The sequence below is a fragment of the Pezoporus occidentalis genome, unplaced genomic scaffold (genome assembly GCF_034315485.1).
Source record: "Pezoporus occidentalis ecotype Australia unplaced genomic scaffold, CSIRO_AGI_Poc_V1 ctg216, whole genome shotgun sequence".
NCBI lineage: Eukaryota > Metazoa > Chordata > Aves > Psittaciformes > Psittacidae > Pezoporus > Pezoporus occidentalis.
In genome coordinates, this window is record NW_026914029.1 from 256620 (window position 1) to 275959 (window position 19340).

Consider the following 19340-nt stretch of genomic DNA (forward strand, 5'->3'; position numbering starts at 1 on the left):
TGAACACATCCATACGTGCTCCATCCTCCTGCAAGCTGGTGCCACCAGCCTGGGCCCTTCCAACGTGCGGAGAGGGCAGCAGCGGTGCCGGGGCGCAGAGCTGTGTGTTGGGTGGGAGCAGGGTGGATGCAGGGTGTTCCAGCTGCGCTGTCCTCACTTTGAAACAAACTCTATTGACATTTGTTAATAAAACAATGGTTTCTAAGAGCCAGCAGCCCCTGAACTGCTTCCCTCATAGCCCGGCCCCTCTGGTCACTGGGGCTGAGCGGCTTCTCGGAGATTCCCAGCTGGAATTTGGTCTAAAGAGGTGGCAGCTGCTCAGTGACTGCTGGGCAGGGGGGTTAAACCCAACAGCTCACGATTCCCTACATCCTGGGTTTCTCTTTGAGGGACAAAAAGGACACAGGACCCAAGATGCCAAGCTTTCACAGCGGGTTTAACTGGGAAGAACAGATGTGCTCTCCCCCTTGCAATCCCTTCTATCCCAACCCAAACCTGATCCCTGCTCCTTTTACAAGGGGGGATTTCACCTTCAGGTGCTTCCCAGCGTGAGCAGAGAGGAGGGATGACTGAAAAGGAACCGGTCCTTTCTCCTCCTTGCAAGTTCTCATTCCTGCCTGAAACACACTGATGTGTTCGACAGGGGACAACACACAGGTCACTTCTTCAAACCCTTTTTAATCCTTTTTGAGAGAGACACAAACCTCCAGAGTAAAACTGAGTGGGAAAACAGCTTGAATTAAAGCCATCTGACAACAGCCTGGCTTCCAACGAGTGAACAAGGAAACGGCCTCTTTGCAGAGTGAGTTGCTGAGTTCTCCACACCTCGTTCCTCCCATGTTCACCAACTATTTTCTCACTATCTAATGATAGAAACGAGGAGGCCAATAACAACACATCTTGCAAGTCACTGGGGAGCTGGGCTCAGCTTTCAGTTTGGGTGGTTTCAGTTCTTTCTCTCTCCTTCTCCTGCCTCTAGCACTTTGACTCTCCCACATTCAGGCTGTCCATAGCATCATGCGCAGCCACCCAAGCTGTGGGTCCTCAGTAGTCCAGGGAGATGAGCTTCCACATCCATCTATGAAACAACAGACCCACCTTGAGGGCCCATTCTCTCTTCTGAACTTACTGCCAAAGCGTAAATCCTTTACCTGGGTCTAGTGGGATTTAACATGCCCAAGTGCCTGGACCATCACATCCCAGCCATGCAACCAGGAATGTTCAAGGTGAACCAAACATGGGGAAGAAGCTCTCATCAGTCCACATACTGGGTCCTTCCTAAATAAGGAATGTCCACAGACTGTATGATCCTTCCTGCAGTGCGCTCCTCAAAAATGACAATCTGCAGAAGAAAGGGACACAAAACCATTGCTCACACAAGGTTACTGTCAGCAGTTTGAGGAGGAAAAGGCACACGATCCCAGTAGGGGAAGGCAGCAGCACTTAGAGAGAGCTCTGAGCAGTGACTGGGATCCTTCAGCACCACACGCTGCTGAACATGAACCAAATCAGCTTTGCCTTGATTTGGAACGTGATGGCTTTGAAGTCGAGCTGCCATCCCCATCATGTCTCACCGGCTGTCAGAGCCACAATCCCTCATCTCCCAGACCTTAGGAGAGAGCAGCCTCCTTCCTCTGTGCTGCACTGCTTTGCAGCTGGGACACAGGCAATCAATACATGATCTACGTCCAGCTCTTTGGGACCTGGCTCGGGGCAGGATCTTGCATCGAGCAAGCAAAGGGGAAGCTCTCACCTCATTGCTCCCTTTCCGTAGCCAGGGACCAGGAAGGTAGAGTGTTTCCTGAGGGCCGATCTTCCAGTAGCGGCCCAGGTTCTGCCCGTTGACAAACACAACTCCCTTTTCCCAGCCCTAGAACCAGGAGAACACCGCGTTACGGAGGCAGCTGTACTGCCTGCCTGGCATTCCCACTGGGAATTCAGTCTGCTTCACACTCGCCTTCTTCCAGGCCACTTCCTGCAGGTTTTCTGCTTGCTCTCCCTGAAGCCAGGAACGTTTAAGCCCCATTGAACAGGAGTTATCCCTAAAGCACTAATGAAAAGGATAAAGCTTCCAAAGCTTGTACAGGAAAACCTCATCCTTTTGACAGACACATCGTGATTTCTTCCCAGGCACAGAACCTATTTCCCAGGTGACAGAAATCCTGCACTGACAGCAAAGCATAACTGGAAAAGGGAGCACTACAATAATGATTGGCATCAGCCCTGGCTCGAAGGGAATGAAATCAGAGAAGGAAGCTGAACGATAGCTGGAGTTCTCTGCAAGAGCAGCAATAAGCCACAGAAGGAAGATGTGAGTGAATGCTAACTCTCACGTCTACAAAGAAGTGCCTCTTTCCATGCCCCATTGAGCAGGTAGGGTTAAAACCAGTGCCTCCTTCCTTTGGTGTGCTCTGCAACTAGAGAGTAGCAAGCAGAAAACACTGTCAATAGAGGAGCAGCTCTGCAGGCTCAGCATCGCCCGTGTTCTCCCAGCAGGACCACTACAGACTAAACAGAGCCCAGACCACCCAGCTTCCAAACCTCTTGATCCAGAAAACACAAAGGACTTGCCTGGAGCTTCAGGAACGTGTCCTGGGGCTGATGCTCGATCCACAGCCTCCCACGGAAGAAAGCTGGACCCACAAAGTAATCCGGGACGGCGCTCCAGCCCGTCACACGCTGCAAGCTGGCAGAGAAGGAGCAAACACAGCACGGAGCTGTTACAGCAGGCTTTGCGTGCCTGCAGTGTCAAGCAGTTGCTTTCTAGAGGCGGGGGGGCCCTCATGCTGCAAAGGGATGGAGTGGTCATCTGCAGATAGCCAAGGCAAGCACTAGGGGGGTCTTTGTCATCCTGTGCTTGCCACATCACCAACAGCCCCACTCCTGGTACAAAGGAAAAGGCTCTATGGGGCTATCACCGTCTCTAACACTACTGAAGTGCCCGTCCTCCTTCAGATACCGCGGTGCAAGCCGCAATGGAGGTGGCTGGCATGTGCTAGAGGAAAACCTGCAGAGCTGACAGGATTCAAACCACACATTCCTGCCCGCGTTCCAGGTGAGGAACACAGACACGTCCATGGGAACCTGCGGTAACTGGGGGCAATCTGGCACCATTTCTTACCTGTGGCAACAGTTTGGGGGCAGGGGGCAAACAGAAGAGGAACAGAGGAGTGTGGGGGTCCCACGTGTTCCTTCTGACCCTTCGGAGGTGCAGCTCTTGGAATCAGGGAAGCCGCTGATCCAGTGCAGTTGAATAACTGGGGAGCACTCAAGCTAAAAGCCTTTCACACCCTCCCACCCACTGAAGTGGTTCTCCGCTGTGTTCTGCTGCTCCTGGGCACTTGCCAGTGCTGACCAACCTTGCTTTAGCCTGCGTATGGCAGTTCACTTGCAGCCCAAGCTTATGGGAGTCACCCCATCAATACCCTTCCAGTAGCCCCCCCAGCACCTCCTAAGATCAGCCTCAGAAATGCCCAGATCCCTTTGAAAAGCCATTTCATGGCCTCTATTCTCCTTCCTACACACACCACAGGAGCTGTGAGATCCCGGGGGATGCACACTGGGTTCCTTTCTGGAATGAACAAGCTGCAAACAGCCTCTCAGGATGGTGGCCAGAGTCCATAGGGTGTCTGTTGCCATAAACATTTGCTAAGGTCTTTTCTATAACAGAGGCTCCTTGACTTCCCCCTGCTTGTTAATGTACTATCAGTAGTAGAGTTAATCCATCTCTTGTGAGCTTGAATTACTAAGTCATCTCCAACAGGGAATCACAGAAACAACCAGGTTGGAAAAGACCTGGGTGTGCTGGGACCCATCCCTTTGGGGGAACCACGCTCTTACCTGCCTGATCGAACCCTGCTCTGAAGGAAGCCTTTAAATCCTCCACAGTGGGAATACACTTCACCCCTAAATCACGGCACAGACAAAGCATCCCCTGCTTTACCTTGTGCTGCCTGCCATATGGAACTGCTATGGAGCAGATTTTGCCCTGTTGGTAAAAGTTGGTTTCAAACGAGGAAGGAAAGAGTTTTCAATGCCACAAACCTCTTCATGAAGGCAGGTTTCATCTCCAAGCTGTACATCTTGAAGTTCCTCAAGGGGGTATTATTCAAGAAGACATCACCAATTAAGCCTGCAAGAGCAATGGGGGTGATGAAGAGCTAAGAACAGCTAAAGCTAAGAGATCTTCCTATTGGAACATGAGGAACAGCGGGAGATGGAAAGCAGCCATGTTCTGCAATGGAATTACGAGTCCATGTGGTCCCACTGCTCATCCAGATTGAGTAGGGAACATCACTGGGCTTTGGCCTCCCCACTCTCTCCTTTGCTTCTACCCACCAAGCCATTAAGCACTGCTGAAGCAGAAGGCACAGCTGGCACAGGCAGCAGCCAGGGTGCATTGCTGGGTTTAGCTGACCAGCTATAAAGCAGCCAATGGGCTGCTTCTCTAACAGGCACAGCACAAGGTGCCAGGGGCTTGAACATCCACTGCTGTTCATCCACGAATCTCAGGGCACCTGAAGAAGCCATTTGCACTCTCTTGTTACATAAAGTTATCCTAATGTGGTCCTAATCCAGCCTCCTACTTACAGGAGTGCCTTTGAGACTGTCACAGAGGCTTTGTGCACCTCTCCTGCAGTAAAGCTGAGTACAGCCACGTGCCCAAGCCCATTGGTCTGTTTCGTGCAGGTTTTGCACCTAACTCCCCACTAAAATGGAATCCTGGGGGCTTGACCTCGTGCAGCTCCACAGCTGGGTCAGACCTGAACGTTTTAGTACGCTCAATCTGCTCCTCCTGGAATTGGGTGAGCTTTTAACTGCTGTGATCCTCCAGCATCAAACCCAGTTCTGCAGGGCTTATCCTCAGAGAACTATGTAGGACAGTGGGAGAACAAAGAACTTCACTTACCTTTTCTCTGCTCATTGAGTGCCAGGCCATAATTGACACGACCACGGTTCTCTACCAAGAGTCTCAACTGCCTGAATCCCTGTAAGAAAGATAAGGAAGAGCATCAGCTGGACCAGTGCTCAGCATGTGCTGTATCAGCCCTAGTGCCTGGCTAATAGAGGCCAGTGGAGGTGTTGAATAGAGGGAAGGTGGCACCAATACCTTTGGCAGTTGCATTTTGCCTGTTGAAAGCTCTGGATCATGGGGCAGGTTTGTACCTTCTACCTACTACAAGCAGTGATGCCCCTGAGCAACTCTCAGCCTTTTCGTAAGAGCTGGGTTTTTCTTGCTGTTAAAAGCTGAAGCATCATTTTGGTATCACCCACAGAGCCAGAAATGGAGTCTGACACAGCACAGCTCATGTCAGACACCTCTCCATCAAGTCAAAAGAACAACTCCTGTATCCGACCCACTCACCCAGGAGCCATGCACGGCTCTGTTGACATGCTTCAATCAATGCACTGGTCTTACTGCCAACTTCTGCCAGGGTAAGATTGCTCTCAGAGCAAAAAAGAGACATCCCCCCTCATTTTATTTAAGTCCTAAAATGTGCAAAAGCCCCCAGACCCCCTTAAAAGCTGCTCTGTGCTAAGGAAGGTGAAGCCTACACGGTTGCAGCTGTAGAATGTGTGGCAAAGACAACAGTGACTTGAATCTTCTCCATGGAGATGTATTCAAACCCCACTCCTCAAGCACAAACCCTCACTTGGCAGTGAAACCACCCTGTATTTCACTGGTGAAACAGTGTCTCATTGGGGTATAACAACCATTCCCTGTGTCAGGCTACTGTTAAAGGGATTCAGTGGGAGGTGCCTCCTGCAGAGCTATTCCTCTTTAGCAGTCGTGGTCCTGTTATCCCCATCCTACTGCGAGCAGTCTCCAAGCAGTTACCTGTCCTTCAGGAAGGGAGAGCTCCACTATGTTGTAGTCCAGCTCACCAACATACATGGTGTTAACAAACACCTGCAGAGCAGAGCACAAGAGAGGAGAGCAACCTCTCATCAGTTATACAGTCATAGCTGCATGAAGCTGTATCTGGGGAGGAAATTGCCTCTACTAGAACTCAGTGCCACTGATCGAGTGGAAGTGGGGGAGGAAAACCACAGCATCCCTCAGAACAGCCAATATTCTGCTGTGTAAAGACAGAAGCTCCATCAGACTGGAACCTCATCCTGATTCACACATGGTGAGAGTTGGGGCTTAGCTGAGAACTTCCCATTTTCCTTCGTGGCTGACCCATTTCCTGCCTGCCAAGTCCAAAGCATTTACACCTGACTGAGGCTGGTCCCTCTGCTCCTTACCTGTGCTCGGTCACGGACGTGGTTCCTTGAGTGGAGGTGGCCACCACCGAATATGACAGTCTCATAGAGCACGTACCCATAGGCCTGCCCGCTGCTCTCATTCAGCTGCAGATTCTCCATGTTAATGGGAAACTCTGACTTAATGGGCTGCAAAGGAGAAAGGGATGGAAGGGCAGAAATGGGCTCTCAGCACTGACAGCCCACGAGAGGCAGCTCATTTCAGATAGGTGTTCCACATCTACCCTGTAAACCTCCTGTTCCACCCAATACCCCTGACTCTCACACAGCCAGGAAGGTGCCAGAAAAGGGAGCCAAGGACTTGCAAAACCAGAATTCCAAGATAAGGGAAGTGGCAGTAAAAGAGGTGAGACAAAAGATTTGCCTCCTTCAAAGGCCCTTGATAAAACCCTACTTTATCCTCCTGGGGTAACAAGCACTAATTGCCCTTCCCACCTAAGGAGTGATGCCTTTTAGCACGCAGATTGGTAGTACTACCTGTAGAAGAGACGGTATCACATCCCAGAGAGAGATGTACTGATGCAGCAGGATTGCACCGTATGATGCCTTGCTTTCAATCACAGGAGGGAGAGGAAGAGGCTGGCCTGAGATGCAAAAAGAAAGAGAAAGATGGATCGACTCTTTGAGATACCAAAGGCCAGCACAGATTTAAAGCCTCTTTTGGTTCTCCCACCCATCTTTAGCACAAGAACCAACCAGAGCCACTGGGCTCCAGCTAAAGAAGCTGAAACCTGAACACTGGAGGCAGGACAGTGACTTGGGGCTGGATCTCTCCTTACCAATGATCATGCTGAAGAGCTGCCGGAGCTTGAAGAATTTGGATGTATAATCTCCAGCCTCTGTCAGCACAGCATCGTAATCTGAAAGAGCAGCACAGGGGTGGTTTGGAGCACACAGCAGCTCTGGGACAGCACTATCAACACGAGGCAAAGTTGTCATCTGTGACTTCTATTCCCGATTCAGAATGAGGGGGTTCTCCACACCCTGGAATGGGTCTGGAAATAGGAAACACTACTGCAACCCCCCTTGTATACAGGTACTTGCTTCTGAGCTCTCTTCCAACTCATCTCTCCACGACAAAGTGGATGTAGTGATCACTTCTCAATGCTTCTGTCAAGTGTAACCAGCCCACAGGGGAGCCTGAGCTGCATTCTGTAGGTGCATGGGCAAGGCAATGGAAGACAACTCACCATAACTGGTGACATCTGACTTGTATTCATCAGCCTCCAACGCACCGTTCATGAAGCCAAAGTTGGTGCCTCCGTGAAACATGTAGAGATTGATGGATGCTCCCAGTTTGAGGATGCTGGCTACAGTATTCACCATCTCTGTAAAGGAAGGGCAGTGCCAGGTAGGCCACAGAGCAAGAAGCTAGGCTAAAACTCCTCCAGACACAAACATTCTGGTCCTTGTCAGTCAGTATCACTGCAGGGATTTGGACTGGGATATGGATTTTGCCCTCAGGAAGAGCAGCACATCTATTGACGTACCAGGACACATTAATACACTCAAATACAGCTCTCCTATAGGTGAAAATGGGTAAAGCTCATGTCCTTGAACAGGAATGCTGCTTTTAAGCAGAGGGGTTGGAAGCACTACTCAGCCTCCTCTACTCAACCACTAATGGCCCAATTACTACTGCAGGAGGGTGAGACAGTCATGACGATAGCATTACACAGCTCGGCTTTCCCAGCCTCTACAGCACCTGGGTTAGACACCCAGGGGGGGTCTGGAGGTTTGGCTGGGCTGGGTGTGCTCAGCACCAGTTTTCCTTCCTAATGAGCTCAGGAGGTGACCCTGAGGGTTTCAATCACTGGGCTGCACTTTTAAACCCCCCTAGAGCAGCACTGACACTGACACTGAGAGCACAGAACCCCAGAGGAAAACCAGCATCACCAGAGCTGCCGTTTACTGACACGACCCAAGGAAAGCCACAGCCCAGCAACGTGAGCCACTCGCTGCGGGGCTCTTCATCTCCAAAGCCTCCCACAAAGCAAAGGCTGCAAACTGCTGCGGGCCCTACAGGAGCAGGATATAGTGCTCACCGTCCGCATCAAAGACATAGTGAGGGCCCCCCCAGTTATCGAACCATCCCGTCCAATACTCCATCACCATCTTGGGCTGATCTCTCTGTAGCAAAACAAAACCAAGGAGTTAAACTGGAGACTTGGCTCCTCTAGAGAAGCATCGCTCAAAGGCAGTTTGGCAACGTGCTTTCTTCTCCAGGGCACCCGAGAGCTGTGAACAAGACGCTGTGGGGCTGCAGCGCCCAAGCAAAGCAGAGAAGACCTCTTCTAGGCACAAAGCAAAACCCACAGCGCTCAACCAGGCGCCACCAAACACTTCTGGATCCTGTTGTGTGGTAGAGCCAGAGCAAAAGCACAAACCAATCGTCACTGCTTTGCTCCTGGAAATACCCATTTAGGAATGACAGCTTCCCAGTGCCAGCCCTGAGCGTGCAGGTGCACTGCATGAATGCCTGCCAAGGTACAACAGCAGCGCTGAGCAGCTTAATGCCTTTTTAATGCTGCACATGGCCCTGGCAGCAAGGAATTAGCCTTTGCAGGAATTAGGTCTTCATTAAAAGGCTCTGCAATTGCAGACACAGAGCAATTGCTTCCTATGTGTCACAGCCTGCCTTAGCTCCTCGGGAATTCCAGCCAGCCCCATCCCACTTGCCAGGAGCTCAGCCTGGCTGGCACTCCCTCCTCATGGCACTTATCCCTAGCAGAGGGAATTCTGCCCTTTGTTGGACAGGGGCTTTATCTGGTGCCACGTGGAACGGCCACGTTAAGTGGCATTAAAGAAACTCATGTTTCAGTAGGAGGAAACAACTGCAGGTGCCTGTAGGGATCTAACTGTTCCAGGCTCAGAGCAGCTCTTGGGAATGTCTCATCAATCCTTCCCCACCACTCATCCATAGGAGGAGTTTTATCACCCTCTGGAATAAAAGCCCTTAAAAAGGAGAAGGTAACAACTACAAGAGCTCCATTTCCAGAGCTGCCTTTCCAAATCGAGCTCAACACAGCTCTCCTGCACCTTACCTGCACCGAGTCCAGATGTTTCAGCAGCCCAGGTTCCAGCTTCTGGAAGTTAACAGTGGCCAGTGCTATTGGGGAGAAGGAAAAGGGTTTATTCCTTTAACCACCTGCAAAATGCCTGAGGGACCATTGGGAATCCAGCACGAGCTCAGGGGCAAGCGGAGCATCATCTGAACCATCATTACAGCCTCCTCAGAAGCTGCCCATCGAAGCCTTCACTGGGTATGCAGAATCAAACTGGACAGCAGCACACAGTGGAATACCTGCAGCCATCTCTGTGGCTCTCCTGTTCACAGGTACTAGAAGGAGAGCACCAGAGTAGGTGCCAGGGTGTCAAAAGCTTTAGTTAGAGGCTGTAAAGCGCTTGGAGGTCCTCAGATAAAAAGCACCACATAAAGGCAAACCGGTTAGTCTGCATGCACACTGAGCTTCCAGGAGTCAGGAATCAACCCCTGCTACCTTAGGGCTTGTCAGGCCTGCGGGGTGGGTGAGAGAAACCACAGCACCAGTGAAGCAGATAGAAATTGGGAAGCTTAATCTGTGCTTCTGCCCTGTGCAGCACGAGGGGACCAGCAGCTCCTTGGTGTGTGCTGCAGCGTAGCCAGGGTCACTGCATGAGCTTCAAGCACTGGAGCAGGACAACCTCTCTCCAGAAGCCCATGCATTAGAAGACACTGATCTGGTATTAAGGGCCCAGCCCCTGGTACGTGGCTGGATTTAGCATCCCTTGGCAATCCTGCAGGTGAACATGCTCTGCTCTGCTTTCCACGCAGATCAGCAGCACACCATTGGGAATGGCACAGAGAACCAGTCCCCAAAGCCATCCCCATCCTTCCCCCAGCTGGCAGCTCTCACATACACACAGCTTTCCACCAAGAGTTTCCTCTGCAGAGCACCAGATTGCTCCTGGCATGAAGGGCAGAACTCAGTACACCAGTGATGAACTGGATCAGCAAAATCACGTCCAGTTTCAGCTCCAGAGCACAGCCTTCTCTATTTTCCTACCCATTTCTACAGCGGGTTTTGTTCTCTCCCCTGTAGTGCTTCCATAATCTCCTTGCTGCTCCACTGCTCTGAGCCCTAGTTATTCCACACATCTGATTACTTGACACGTTGACTCTAATGAGCAGATTGTTATGACATCCAAGAGGCAAATTGGTATCCAAGAGCGCTCAGCATGCAACACGCTGCAAAAGGCAACTCCAAACACGAGCTCCGAGGCAGGCAACGTTCCCACAGGAGATGGGGAGGGCTAAACAGGGACTTCCACAGCAGAGCCAAGGGGGAGAGCGACTCTGTGTGGCGATGGCTGAAGACTGCTGCACGCCACCAGAATACACGTGAGAGGATGCAGTGCTGGGGTAGGGCCATGGGCTGAATTTGTCCCTCTCTTATTACGGTCATAGAACCATGGGATTATTCGGCTTGGAAAGGACCTTAAAGCTCATCCAGCTCCAAGCCCCTGCCAAGGGCAGGGACACCTTCCTCTAGAGCAGGCTGCTCCAAGCCCCATCCAACCTGGACATAGAAACCCTGTCATAAGAACAAGAGGAGGAAAAACAGGAGGGAAATGCCTTTAATCATCCTCCTGCATGGGATTAGCAAAGGATGCCCTCCTTCACCTACCTACCAGAGCCTGTAAGCCCAGAGCAAGCTGGCTGTGCAGAGAGGGCTACCCCAACCCACTAACCTTACAGGATGCTGTATCTCTGAAGCAAGGTTTTGATGGGCTTTTTCCTTCTCTTTGTTTATTGCAAAGTGGGTATCTTCTTCTTAAGTTATTACTATTAATAATGGCTGAGGTACTTGTTTAGTATCTATTGAAATGAAGCAATAAGAAGCAGTATTTCCAGCCTTTTAATCTGATTAACACAGCTAATGGGTGCAGCTTAGTGAATGGAGCATACTGCTCTCACCCAAAGGCTATGTTTCATCAGCTGCCCCTGGCAAAGAACAGCCTTACCCTGCTCTCCTCCAAGCACACACCTGCTCCGAGCACATACCTCCTTCCACTAAGCCATAGGACAGCCCATTCTTGTTGTCCGAGGTCATTAACATTTCCACAATCCCTCTGTTTAGCAGGGCCTAAAGGAGAAAGAGGAGAAGCAACTGTGTTAACAGCCTGAGTTCAGTGCTGGTGAGGGTATTAAAGCATTCGAGCACATCATCAGCACCTCTGGGGATAGCTTGAGACTGGGAGTGTCTTGGTAAGAAACACTATTCCCGTGACATCTCCCATTGCTCCTAAAGCTTAAAGTCAGCTGCCAAACCTTGTTCTGTTTTAGCAAGCTGGATTGCAAGGGTGATGCATCAGACTCCAGGGTTTCCTCTCCTTCTTCTGAGCGCAGCTAAATAAAGAGCATCACTGCTTTCCACCGAGAGAGGGCTTCAGGTGGAAGCAGCTCACCCTCCCTGAATGGGAGCTGATGTGCCAGTGAGCGCATCACGGACTGCTCAGGTACCGGTGCTCTTCACCAGTCAAGGCAATGCATTTCCAAGTTCTTCTCTGTATGAAACAGGACCCTAAGGCTTTAAAATGCCCGTGCACACAGAAGGCTCTTCCCATCAGGCCTGCTCTCTTCTGGGCGTTTTCTTTACAGAGCAGTGGCTCGTGTTTGCAGGAGAGATGGGGAAACCCCAAATTCACCCCTCTTTTCACTGGACCCGCAGGGAAGTCACTCCCTCAGCCTCGAGCAGCTCGGAGAACAAACCTGCAGTGCCCTCACTCCGAATTCCTACCTCTGAAGTGGCGACAAAGGCATTCATCAGATAAAGCAACCTGCACCACGTGCAGCCACCGGCTCGTGTGTGCTGCGCGACCAGAGAAACCGCTGCAGACAGCACCAGCCTGTACAAAGAGAAGACTGGAGCATTCCGCACAGGGAATTCCTTAGGGAATTCCAGCACAAAGCTTACAGACAAGCTGGGACAACCTGGCTTGTTTATCGACCTGGAATTACTTATTGATACCCCACTGGATGCTGGGAGCTGAGGGAAGCCAGCTACCGAGGGACCGGAGTTTCTAACACAGCTTCTTGTGCATCCACGTGAAGTTTCTTTGCCCATCTCTTGAATGGAAGTGTGAAATGGAGAACCAGCAGAGAGCTGCACACATGGGAATGGCTTAGGGCATTCCAGGGCACAGCAGAGAAACCAGGAATAGAAACAGACCCAGGCGGGTGCTCAGCTAATCCCAGCTCCTGCTCCGTGCGGGGAGGGAGCTGCCAGGACACAGCACTGCACCCACACAGGGGAGGTTAGCACAGGGCTTCCAGGTGCTCCATGAGGTTGGGAGGGTTTAATGGGCATATTCCTTCCAGGAGGATTGCAACGTATGTTCTAGCTGCAGATGTGAATCAACCGAGTTTAAAGCCCAAACCAGGACACAGACCAGGAGCTCCGCCTCACGTTAGATCCCACTCCAACCAAAAAGGATGCCCTGCAGATCCTGCTTTCCCACATTTCCACCTTCAACCACCCCAATGCACTTCCTCGGATGCACGCTGCACACAGCACCAGAGGATGATGAAACAGCACTGCAAAAACACACCCACAGCAGGCCCGACAAGGGGATCTGTTCTGGCAGGTCTGGGAAGCATCACACGCTCTTCCAGGACTGAGAGATGGAAAAGCACCGAGGCAACACGCTGCTCAGGCACAACACAGCCCCTGCGCCCCATCCATGCAGGCCTCTGCAAGCCAGTTGCTTATATACTTGCCACTGGTGTGACTGGTGAGAGGAAGCTGATCTGTTATCAGTGCAGACTGGCCATTAACTCCTTCACATGTTACTATGTACTCCCTATGGAACCTTCTAATCGATGCTAAATCACTCCACGGGATGGAGATAGTGCAGGCGCTGCTCTAAGCAGGTTAAGACTCCTGCCACACCATTGATTCACTGCAAGAGCCTCTCTATACCTTAAGCAAGAGGACAACCGGAGCCAGAGAGAACCTGAAGGTGAAGTTGGGGCACCCGGAGGGTTTCAGAAGGCAGAAGCACAGGGAACATCCAGTTCACAGCAATGCACACTCCTGTAACAGCACTTGAAGCACTGTGAAGTGTCTGCCTTGCAGCTGTGCTGGGGGCAAACAAAGAGGACAGGCTTATGTTGGATGATCTCTAAGGTTCCTTCCAACCCTAACCCTGCCTCTGTGCGTTAGATCCACTGGGATAACCTGGCCCCCGTGGGCACTGGCCAACTCTCCATCACTCAGCTCAGAGGCAGGGGCCAGGGCATGGGTTAGTCTCTGCTTACCAAGGGGAAGGGAGGCACTTGGCAAATGACCTGCCTGGAGCTGAGCTCCAGATCACACACGTTCAGGTGCGTGCCAGTGGCTTGTTCACAGCCACGCAAGTCAGAGGCAAAGAGAAACCTTCCCCTAATGCTAAGAGAAGCCAACCAGGACCAGAAGGAGACAGCTTCTTCAAGGCTAGCTATCTACTCCAGATGCTCCCCCATTTCCCTGTCAGCCTCTTCTCGGGGAGACACGAGTCCTGAGAGGCTCATATGCCATCTCTTCCACTCCAGGAGGAAAGACAGAAGGGGAAAGCAGCGGGATGATGCACTGATGCTTCCAAGGGTTTCTGAAGCCCAGCTCCCATACGGAAGGTGTTTAGGAGAGATTCACCCCAGAAACAAGTGCCCGTGCCAACGTTACCGTTTTAACATAGGCCATGTAGTTTGGGTCTTTGGCATAGGAGCCATACTCGTTCTCCACTTGCACTGCAATGATGGGACCTCCTTTCTTGTACTGTTGGGAACGAGAGGGAGAAGTCGGTCAGCAGAGAACTGAGCAGAGGGACAGGAGCCTCGGTGGCACAGGGAAGATGCAGGAGTCTCGGATGGACTCAGCTCCACCCTCCCAACGTCTGTGTACAACCAAACCTCTGGATCTGGAGAGCTGACAGAGACAACCCTGGTACTGCTTCAGCCTGCTGCCATCACACACAGTCCCCGCTTGCGGACAGGGAGGGGAATGGGCTGGACTTGCCTGAAGAGGGACCACAAGAGGCATCAGATGGTCGAAATAAGCATCCACGGCTTCCGTGAAGCCCTTGTATGTTGTCCTCAGCTGCATCTCTGGGTCCTGCAGGAGCCAGCTACGAGAAAGGCAGCAGACAGAATCCATCAGAGTCTCCTGGCCACTCAAGGAATGGGCCACTTGGCTAAGGCCACAGTGCAGGTATGGACACCCGAGTCGGGGGGGGGGGGCCCATCACCCCTTCCAGTGAGGCCAGGCTGCAATTGCCAACTTCTTCCCCTCTTTTTGGCCTGCAGTTTGGGCCTAAGCTCATTTCATACCTTTCCCAAGAGGATTTCAAGGGCTAAACTTACCACTCACAAGGTTACCCTGGAACATCCTGAATCCCCTAGGGCACAGACCCCAACCATCACCCAAACAACGCCTCCAGGCATTGTTCCCATGGTTTCTACTGCTCATTTCCAAGACTTAGTTTGTTGGTTGGGTCTTAACACAGGAAAGAGCAATTGGCTTCAGAGCAGACCAGTGCCACGCTGTAACGCTTCGAGCTTGCACCTTCCTCGTCTCTACATAAGGAGGCATTAACTAATAGCGCTTCCAGAGGTCTGGAATACTCAGCTCCTGCACTCTGCGAGCAGCTCAGTGGGCTTACAAAATCACTGCTCTTTATCTGTGAAACAAGAACAGCACTGCTGCTCTTTATCAGTCTTTTATCTGAGTGATAAAGATGCACAGGGCAACACGGGCACTTCCGTCACGCAGAGCCAACCGCTGCCTCTGGGCACACAAGCCATCCCCACACACCTTCCAGTTCCACCTCGAGCCCTCTGATGCCAAAGGCATCCTGAGAAACGAAGACTCCAAGCAGCAATCCCCACTGCAGTGTCTCCACTAAGGTTCACACTCCCTGACGGTGAGGAAAACAACCGGTTCCACTGGGATCCAGTATCCAGGCGAGCCTCAATGCTCACGTCTTCAAGTCAGCTCTCCAAGCACACAGCAGGAGGGTGGCACGGTTAGGGGTCAGCCAACCCTTCCCTATCTCTGAAGGGGGCTCAGCCGTGTGCCCAAGGGCTTTTCCACCCCCCCAAGGGGAGCAGCACACACTTACCTGGGCAGACCCCCAAGGTCCCACTCGGAGCAGATGTAAGGGCCAGGACGCAGAAGCACCCACAAGCCGTTCTTAGCTGCCAGCGAAAGGAAGGCCCTGGGGATGCAGAGAGCTTCATCAGTGCCTGCCTGCACCAGTCACCGTGTGGCACAGCACAGCAACTGCCTGCTGAGGCTGGGACTGGGACTACAGCTCCAAGGAGCTCCAGAAGGAACGAGAGCCTCCGTTGCCTGATCAAGGCACGGGCTGGAAACGACCTCCTCACCCAGAGCCACCAGAGCCAAGCGGGTCTGGAGCGGAGCTGGAACAGGCACCACGTACCCGAGATCCAGGTTCCCACTGAAGTCGAACTTCCCTCGGTCTCGTTCATGGAGGTTCCATGGCACGTACCTGGGCAGTGCAGGGGGGGAAAGGGCTCTGCATTGGTGAAGCACACCGAGACCCCCCGCGCACCCCTGGGCACAAGCATCCCTTCAAACAGCCGGGATGGAGGACAAATCCCAGCAACCACTATGGAAGCCATAGGGAGGGAGGGGGGGCACTTACGTTGTGAGGGTGTTCAAGCCACAGGCTTTCATTTTCAGCATTCGATCTTCCCAGTATTCCCTGGGCACTCGGAAGTAGTGCATGGAGCCTCCAAAGATGCGGAACGGCATGCCCTCCAGCAGGAACTGCGAGTGCTCTGCCTGCAGGCCCAGGGTCCTCCCCCATAACCGCAGAGGGACCAGTTCGCTCCAGTTAAACCTGGAAGAGAAAGGCAGGGATGAGAGCACCCGGCCTCCACTGATCAAATCTGACCCCTGAGAGGCTGCTCGTGCTCCCCTAACCTGGCAGGGTCTCCTCTGACTGCTCCTCAAGCCACGCTCTTTGCCATAGAGAGCTATAGGCAGAGGGAAGCCTGCCCACGATGTGCATTTACCCTTCCTTTCAGTCGCAGCTCCCATCCCAAGCCCCTCTGCCACACTCTGCAAGTGAACCGTGGCACCGCTCCGGCCCGGAGCATGGAATCACCCCACTGGCAACAGGAGGAGGGCAGCTCCTCACCCCCAGTTCCAGCACTTCCCGAAGTTATTCCCTGTCAGATGCCCCTGTTTTGCAGCGGGATGGCCGATTCCCAGGTCCTTGCTCCAACAGCAGCTGCAGCTCGGTAGTGACACCCTGAGCACCTTGTGGCCTCTGACACCTTCCAACTCCATGCACGGAAGGCAAAGCGCCCTCAGTGGGAACAGAGAGCTTCTTCCTTCATGTCCTGGATTACATCCATCCCAGCACCAGCTTCGCACCGCTTCCATCACTATGTCGTTTGCCAACAGAACAGGAGCAAAGGCGATGCCAGGTTCCACGGCACTTACCGCCTTGAGTCCTCATGCTACCACAGCTCCATTCGGGATGCTTCCTGCGTGCTCTGTCTATTCCCTATCCCCTTGCAGCTGGTTATGGCTGAACCAAGAAACCATTTCATCAACAAGCAGTCAAACTGCCTCCATCATCCCAGTTCCACCGCTCTGAATACGCAGAGGAGCTGGACAACAGCAGCTTGCTCCTCCGCACAGCCAGATGTGAGGGATGAATTCCCGTCTCGAGCAAGCAGGAGTGGAAGGGAAATGCCTCAAGCTCCAGCTGCTTTCTCTACTCTAGGTGCAGAGCAGGCATTAGCAGAGGGGCTTACAGGGATTGCTAACCAGCAGCTAGTACCTGTCCTTCAACACAATGCAAGGAGAACTAAGCCTACTGCAGGGGCTGGCTGGCAAGCCCAGGGTACCTGTACAGCACAGCATTCCCACAGGGCTCTGAAACAGCCGGCAGCAGGCACGGGTAATACCTGCAAAAGGAAGTCTCGATTAGCGACCTTCACCCACCAGGCGCATCCACCATGCAATCGCTGCCAGAGCGCTGAGCAAGGAGCCGGGAGCACATCCCATAACGGTGCTGCAGGAATAACAGAGCTGGCAGGGAGAGAGGGCAGCTCAGAGGAGGAGAAACAGGCACGGCACACAACGGTGCTCGTCTACTCCAGGAACAAGGCAGAGGATGATGGGGTGAGGCTTGGGAACGGCAGCGTTGTTCCCGAGGAGTTCCCATGGGCTTTACCAGCAGCGGAGGTGGCTCTCAATGCATCCTACAGCTCCGTGCCCCAGAACTAGGTCTTAGAGCCAATGAGCTCCCCAAAGAGCAGCTCCATCTGCTCTTGCTTGGTGCAAGCCAGAGCTGGGAAGCTCAGAGGGGTCTGGAGACTCCAATCCTTCAAGAGTAAGCTGGAAAATCCCTTGTTTCCGATCACTTCCTCAGCCCTAACTCACCCCTGCCCACAGCACCCAGGAAACACACAGCCAGGTAAAGATAACGCCATCGCTTCATCCACTTAACCCTGGCCATAACCCAGCTGGCGCGTTCCCTGCCTCAACACCCCCTGGCACCCACCTCCGTGCTTCCAATGGAGAGCAATTTATAGCTCCCAGGTTCGGGTTTCTCACCTCCATAATGAAAAAACCCAAATCCAGCTCAAGTCCTCTCTGATGAGCAGGGATGGAGCCTTGGTATTGCTCCCCCACATACCCACAGCAGCCAAAGGAGAAGGAAAATGAAGCCAAAACAAGGTGAGAAGCACAGAGACCCACACTAAAGGACAAGAGACTCCATTTAACCCCTAAACTCTACACAGAGCTCTTTATTCCATGCTCCCTGTGGCCAGGGGAAAGGGAAAGCTTTGATTTGCCTTCACTTGCTGTCCGGTGGCAACCAGGGTCCTGTGTCAGGCAGCCAAGCCCCAGATGCACGTGGTGGGGATAATGATCCTGGTACAGGTTATTCCCAGCGGGAGAAAACCACCGGGTTCTGACGGACACCCTGGTTTACGGGCACTCTTTGGAGCAGACTTCCACCCGTTTACCAGGTATTGGCTTGCAAGAGTCCTCTGTGAGAAACGGATGTGGCACAAACCCAAGACCAGCCCTAAGAGAACTTTGCTTCTAATTACACAAGGACTTAACCAAAGCTTGTCTATAGCCCCGAGGATCAGGTAGTTTCCTGTTACGAACTCCAGGACCCATTATAAACATGCAATAAATCCCGGGGGTAATAAATCCCACGTTGTCACGGTGTGGGTTGGAAGGAACCTTAGAGCTCACCTAGTTCCAGGGGCAGGGATACCTTCTACTGCATCTGTTCTATCCAAGGCATAACCACATCTGTTCTGTTCTATCCAAGGCATAACCACATCTGTTCTGTTCTGTTCTATCCAAGGCATAACCACATCTTCCCTTGTATCATCCCCCGTGCCAGGGACTGAAGAGCTCCTGCCGCTCCGCAGCGCCGGTCCCTGGGTACCACACGGGCACGGGATGGGAAGAGCCGGCCCCGGGAGAGGCTGGAGCGAGGTGCACGCAACGGGAGCGGCTCCAGCGGCGGCACTGACGGGAACCCCGCTCCCGTTCTGCGCTGACGGGAGCGCCAGCATCCCCCGGGACAGCATCAGCGCAACGTTACCGTTACCGTTACCGTTACCGACGGGCAGGAGCTCCCGTGCAACTCACGCTGCAAACCGTCCCCACGCTGCCGAACGGGAGCGGGGCGCGCTCCTTCCCCCCCCCCCCCCCAAGGAAGGATTTGGGTTCATCCCCATGGATTCACCTCCCGCCGGCACTGCTTTAATTCACCGGTTTCACCCCAAACCCACGCTCCCGCTCCCGGCCCTGCTCTCACCTCCGCACCAGCACCCACAGCACGACCGCGACCAGCGCGACCCCGCCGACACGGCGCTGCCGCCGCCCGCCGCACGGCCACATGGCGGCCGCGCTCCCGGCCCGGCCCGGCCCGGCCCCGCCGCCGCGCCCCCCTCCTCACTCCGCCGCCTTGGTCCGCTCCGCCCGCTGCTCGCCCGCTATTGGCCAGCCGCGGGCTCCGCCTGCCTCTTAGCGGCCTCTGATTGGTGGCTG

The 19340-nt window shown here is 53.1% G+C and overlaps 2 protein-coding genes across 3 annotated transcripts in view; one reads left to right on the top strand and one right to left on the bottom strand.

Moving 5' to 3' along the window:
* Positions 1 to 19340, top strand: part of B3GAT1 (beta-1,3-glucuronyltransferase 1) — a 112226-nt gene that overhangs the window by 11344 nt on the left and 81542 nt on the right. The window lies entirely within an intron of this gene.
* Positions 663 to 19233, bottom strand: LOC134164324 (beta-galactosidase-1-like protein 2). 2 transcript variants are annotated; one of them, XR_009965101.1, is made up of 19 exons: positions 19108 to 19233; positions 17168 to 17227; positions 15952 to 16149; positions 15727 to 15795; positions 15406 to 15501; positions 14304 to 14412; positions 13971 to 14063; positions 11312 to 11393; positions 9312 to 9376; positions 8313 to 8397; positions 7458 to 7595; positions 7047 to 7127; positions 6745 to 6851; positions 6250 to 6396; positions 5840 to 5911; positions 4910 to 4988; positions 4045 to 4132; positions 1754 to 2686; positions 663 to 1342 (listed from the first exon to the last, which is right to left on the bottom strand). XR_009965101.1 is itself a non-coding variant. In XM_062619935.1 (19 exons), the coding sequence occupies exons 1-19, from the start codon at positions 19188 to 19190 to the stop codon at positions 1256 to 1258; spliced, it is 1911 nt and encodes a 636-aa protein (XP_062475919.1). In that variant the 5' UTR covers positions 19191 to 19233; the 3' UTR covers positions 663 to 1255. The 2 variants fall into 2 exon arrangements, 1 of the variants encoding a protein (XP_062475919.1); XM_062619935.1 differs by lacking the exon at positions 17168 to 17227 and having other exon boundaries at positions 1754 to 1870; positions 2572 to 2686.

Excerpts from the sequence above, each read along its gene's own strand:
- LOC134164324 (XM_062619935.1), bottom strand. The coding sequence starts at position 19,190 with ATGTGGCCGTGCGGCGGGCGGCGGCAGCGCCGTGTCGGCGGGGTCGCG. Across the intron at positions 16,150-19,107 it reads CTGTGGGTGCTGGTGCGGAG|GTTTAACTGGAGCGAACTGG; the intron begins GTGAGAGCAGGG and ends TTTCTCTTCCAG. Across the intron at positions 1,871-2,571 it reads ACACGTTCCTGAAGCTCCAG|GGCTGGGAAAAGGGAGTTGT; the intron begins GCAAGTCCTTTG and ends TCCTGGTTCTAG.